This window comes from Chiloscyllium plagiosum, chromosome 16, assembly GCF_004010195.1.
Source record: "Chiloscyllium plagiosum isolate BGI_BamShark_2017 chromosome 16, ASM401019v2, whole genome shotgun sequence".
Taxonomy (NCBI): domain Eukaryota; kingdom Metazoa; phylum Chordata; class Chondrichthyes; order Orectolobiformes; family Hemiscylliidae; genus Chiloscyllium; species Chiloscyllium plagiosum.
Genome location: NC_057725.1, coordinates 22,090,567 through 22,096,113, shown reverse-complemented (window position 1 = coordinate 22,096,113; position 5,547 = coordinate 22,090,567). Strand labels below are relative to the sequence as shown.

Below are 5,547 nucleotides of genomic sequence, written 5' to 3'. Positions count from 1 at the left end.
CTTATAGAGGTTTACGAAATTATGAGGGGCATGGATAGGATAAATATGCAAAGTCTTTTCCCTGGGGTGGGGGAGTCCAGAACTATAGGGCATAGGTTTAGGGTGAGAGGGGAAAGATATAAAAGAGACCAAAGGGGCAACGTTTTCACGCAGAGGGTGGTACGTGTATGGAATGAGCTGCCAGAGGATGTGGTGGAGGCTAGTATAATTGCAACATTTAAGAGGCATTTGGATGTGTATATGAATAGGAAGGGTTTGGAGGGATATGGGCCGGGTGCTGGCAGGTGGGACTAGATTGGGTTGGGATATCTGGTCGGCATGGACGGATTGGACTGAAGGGTCTGTTTCCATCCTGTACATCTCTATGACTCTATGACTCTATTTAATTAAGGAATATTATAACTCCAAGCCTCCTCTAATTCTGAGATGCTATTGGTTTTGCTCAGCAATGCAAGAACTATGGAAATCCATATCAGGATTTTTGACTCGGTTAAGATGATTGACAGAGGAATGTAACTTTGGTTTAACCCTTAATGAAGCTCATATTCTGCAAGGTCCACCTGGCTGACCTTGTTACAATCAATATACTAGACTGTCCCAAAATAGAAACAGCATTGATACATCTATCCTGTCAAGTTCTAAGAATTTTGGACATTTCAAAAAGGCTGCCTCTCATTTTTCTATACTCAACCTGCTCAACATCTCCTCATAAGACAGTGCCTGTGTACTTCATATCAGCCTTGTCAACCTTCTCTGGACTGTATTCAGTGGCAGTCTATCTTCCCTCAGATAAGAGTCCCAAAACTGTTCATAGTATTCCAGTCTTAATCTGACTCGAACCTGGTATTGATTTTGCAAAACCTTCTAACTTCTGTAATCTATTCCCTTTGAAATAAAGGCCAACCTTCTATTAACCTTTTCAATTACCTGCTGAACTTGGATGCTAACTCCAGAAGCCAAATATCTGAAACCAGGTCGTACTTGTAACTTGATGCAGTGTGTACAATTTGCAGATGTGTCTTCAGACCCTATTTCACAAGGAACTACGGGCAATATTTAATGGAGGTGATAGCGAAGTCTCACCCACTGCCTGGAGAATTGCAAATTCAAAACTCTCTTTGACTGCATGGGACCAGGACAATTTAGCACATCGATCCAAAATGGCTCAATGGTAGGAATTGGTGATGGTTGAAAGGTATGTTTGTGACTGGAAGCCCTTGTAGCATACCAAAAGATACTACTTTCCCTGCAGCTTGTTGTACATTATTTATCTAGACATGAATGTTGGAAATGTGATCAGCAATTTTGCAGGTGAGATGGAAATTGGTGTGGTAAAAGGCGAGGAGGAAAGCCTTAGACTTTAGGATGATATAAATGAGATAACGTAAATCCTTCCTTGGAAGTACAAGCATCAGAGACACCTTAGTTCATATGTCTACAGGTCCCTAAAGGCAAGGGACAGATAGATCAGGTGTTTAAGAAGGCATATGGGACACTTGCTTTTGTAAATCAAGGAACAGTTGGGAGTATAGTATGCAGTTCTGGTCACCACACTATAGGAAGAATGTGATTGCAATAGAGAAAATTCACCAGGATGCTACCCGGGCTGAAGTGATTCAGTTATGAAGAGAAACGAGAAATGCTGGGGTTATTTTCCGAAGAGCAGAGAAATCCGGATTGGGCGGGGGGTGGTCTGATTGAGGTGTACAAAGTTCCGAGGGGCACTGGCATAATATAGGGAGAAATGTTTCCCCTCTGTAGAGGAGACAATAACTAGTGAGTACAGTTTTAGCGTAAGAAAGAAAAGGTTTTCAGGGGATTTGAGGAATATTCTTTCCACCTAAAGCGTTATAGATATCTGAAAATCACTGCCTGCTAGAGACAGAAACCCTCAAGAAAAGTGTTTAGACCATAAGACATAGGAGTGGAAGTAAGGCCATTCGGCCCATCGAGTCCACTCCGCCATTCAATCATGGCTGATGCGCATTTCAGCTCCACTTACCAGCGTTCTCCCCGTAGCCCTTAATTCCTCGAGACAACAAGAATCTATCAATCTCGGCCTTCAAGACATTTAGCGTCCCGGCTTCCACTGCACTCCGTGGCAATGAATTCCACAGGCCCACCACTCTCTGGCTGAAGAAATGTCTCCGCATTTCTGTTCTGAAATGACCCCCTCTAATTCTAAGGCTGTGTCCACGGGTCCTAGTCTCCTCGTCTAACGGAAACAGTTTAGATGTGCACTTGAAACACCATAGCACATAAGACTAGATATTATCTGTTTCTGTTTTTAAATGTATCCAAGCCCTTCATTGTGTCTCTCTACAAAGCCAAATATTCTCTAACCTAGGACAATTTTAGTAAATATTTTCTGCGCTCTCCCTAAAGCCAAATGTCAGAAAATGGGACTCGAATAGATGGACAGAAGGGCCTCTTTGTTAAATTATATGACTCTAATTGTTGGGCAAGGGTCGTCATCCGAAGGCGGTGCTGGAACATGGAACGTTGCTACATCTCCAGTTGCTAAGCGACCGAGGGAATTAATACACGGATGGAACGTTACCCGGAAATGCAGCGTACGCGAGTCTAGTAAGCGCCTTGTTACCCGTTCCACTGGGTTGGCTCTTTGAATGTGTGCTCATTAATTGCCTTCTCTCTTTCATCGGTAAATGTTATTTTAATACTAACTGCAAAGTACTTTAAAAACATTGCATATTCTTTAATTGCATTCATTTCTGTTGCTCACCATGAACAGGACTCCGCTGAAACGCTCGAATATTCTCAAAATGGCGTTGTCCAACTTGGAGCAGGGCAGTTCCGAGTCTTTTGTAACGAAAGCAGTGAGAATTGCCTGTGTGGTGGCTATGTACTGGTTTACATCGATTACGATGGTCTTCCTAAACAAATACTTGTTGGGCAGCCCGGATCTGAAACTGGACGCGCCGCTATTTGTCACTTTTTTCCAGTGTTTGGTGACAGTGTTACTTTGCTGGCTGCTGAATCTGCTTAGCGCCTTGTGCCCAAGTGTGGTGGAGTTTCCTTCAATTGGGTTCGACCCCAAGATTTCCAGAGGGGTTCTTCCTTTGTCCCTAGTCTTTATCGGAATGATCACTTTCAACAATCTGTGCCTCAAATACGTCGGAGTGGCGTTCTACAATGTTGGGCGTTCCTTGACTACTGTGTTCAACGTCCTGCTGTCCTATGTGATACTGAAACAAACTACATCACTCAGAGCCATATTGTGTTGTGGGGTCATTATAGGTAATGAAGAATAATTTTTCCGTTCAGCTTTATGGTCGTGATTTGCACAGCAGTGCTGATGCAGCCGATAATTGCAGCAGGGGGTTTTATAATACTGCAGTTTATTATTTGTGCATGCCAGGTAAAAAGGTTTATTTTAAATTCACGGGTGTCACTGCATTTATTGCTGATCGCCCAAACGTAGGTGGTGGTGAGCTGCTGCCTTGAACTGCTGCCAGAGTCCTTGACACATTGGAACATCCACACTGCTACTGAGGAGGGAGTTCTAGGAGTTTGAACCAGTGACACAGTAGGAACGGTGTGTGACTCTCTGAGTTGGGTGGGAAAGGGGTTATTTTGAAGGTGGTGCTGCTTCCATGTGACTAGCCTTTGCCCTTCTAGGTGGCAACGGTTGCTGATTTAGAAGGTGCCATTGAAAACATGTTGCAAAGTATCTTGTAAATGGGATGTACTATTATCACTGCATCGATGGTGCAGGAAGTGAATGTTAAAAGTGGTGGATGGGATGCCAATTTGCTTTGTCCCAGATAGTGTCAAGCTATGTGATTGTTGTAGGAGCTAAGCTAATTCAGGCAAGTGGGGAGTATTTCATCACATTCCTGACGTGTGTTGTAGATGGGGAGTCAGGAGAATTGCCACTGAATTTCCAGCCTCTGACCTGCTGTTGTCGTCACAGTATTTATATGTGTGGGAATGTTGTCAACCGTTGACAGTGTCAATGAAGAAAATAGGAGGGAAATATGACCCAGGTGAGCAGAATCTTAAAATGATTGAGAGTGAGGAAGGAAATTTCAGAGCTTAGAACCAGACAACTGTTGACATTATTAAGGAAGTGGGGATCTTTAATCACTTGAGGGATTATTACCACTGTTCTACTGGGAATCTCTTGCTACAACTGAGTTCCAAGTAGTCCCATCACTTTGGTAGTCCGGTGGGAGACACCATCAAGATGTCTTGCTGAGGAATGAGTTTTGAGTGATGAGTACCTTGATGCTGCGCTAGTTGATTGGGGAAAGGGTACTCCTGATATGAGTAGAGACAAAAGCAGAACAGACACTATAAACAGATGAACTGTTGACATTCTTACAACTGAAAAATAAAGACTGCACCCAGATTTCTGCCATTTAAATTTAATGTACAAATGGTGATAAAATGCTGCATACTTTGTAGCAGATTGAAAAGAGAATGTGCACTAAACAATAAATTGAGAAGAAGAGCTGAGACATTTCTGGATTTCAGGTACACAAATTCTTCCAATGTGGCCAGACAAACTGATCAATTGATACAAAATATATAAATGAATGTAATAATTCATAACATCAAACAGCACCAATGAAAAATATTTGACTCAAACACTGAAGCCCTTTTTAAGGATTTTTCGATTAATCCTATGTTCCTTCTTTTACTTTATCCACTTCAAATATATTTCATTTACCTTTTGATATAAATGATCTGTTTCTGTTTTTAAATGTATCAAAATCCAAAACAACTTTGAACATTTCTATCAAAGCTACCTTGAACCTTCTCTACTTCAAAGAGACTACTAATCGGTCTCTCCACAAAACCAACAAACTCGAACCTGGAACTATTTTTACAAATATGTTCTAAACTCTTTCTAAACTCATGACATCCTCTAGGGATGTGACTATCAATGGCAAGGCTGTCTGGCTTTACAATTACTCTTGATAAGGTGATGGCGAACCACTGCGGGTGTTGTGCTGCTAAGGAGGGAGTTTGAGGATTTTCATCCAGAGAACAATATATTTCCAAGTCAAGATAGTGTATGAATTGGATAGGATCTTTTAGGTGGCTGCCTTTGTTCATATCGGTGATGCAGATCAGGGATTGAAAGGCATTGGCAAAGGAACATTGGCAATTTAGCTGCAGTGCATCTTGTTTATGGCACGTACTTTGCATCAATAGTGGTGGAGGGAGTGAACATTTCAGCTGGTAGAGATGGAGCCGATCAATACGTCTGCTTCAATGTCTAGTAGAACGAGCTTCTTGAACCTTGTTGAAACTGAACTCGTCCAGGCACATGGAGAGGATTCATCACACTCCTGACTTATCACAAAGATAGTAGATGGGCCTTGGGCAGTCAGGAGATAGAGTCATAGAGATGTACAGCATGGAAACAGACCCTTCGGTCCAACCCATCCATGCCGGCCAGATATCCCAACCCAATCTAGTCCCACCTGCCAGCACCTGGCCCATATCCCTCCAAACCCTTCCTATTCATATACCCATCCAAATGCCTCTTAAATGTTGCAATTGTACCAGCCTCCACCA

At 42.5% G+C, this 5,547-nt stretch overlaps 1 protein-coding gene across 3 annotated transcripts in view; it reads left to right on the top strand.

The window, feature by feature from the left end:
- Positions 1–2,541: 2,541 nt before the first annotated feature.
- The window catches only part of slc35c1 (solute carrier family 35 member C1), a 19,010-nt gene continuing 16,004 nt past the window's right edge, over positions 2,542–5,547 (top strand). The window contains exons 1-2 of one of the 3 annotated variants that reach the window (XM_043705519.1): positions 2,543–2,662; positions 2,753–3,258. In XM_043705519.1, the coding sequence (XP_043561454.1) occupies positions 2,784–3,258 (475 nt within the window). In that variant the 5' untranslated portion in view covers positions 2,543–2,662; positions 2,753–2,783. Of the gene's footprint in view, positions 3,259–5,547 lie in introns of all 3 variants that reach the window. The other 2 variants (XM_043705520.1, XM_043705518.1) reach the window with 2 other exon arrangements.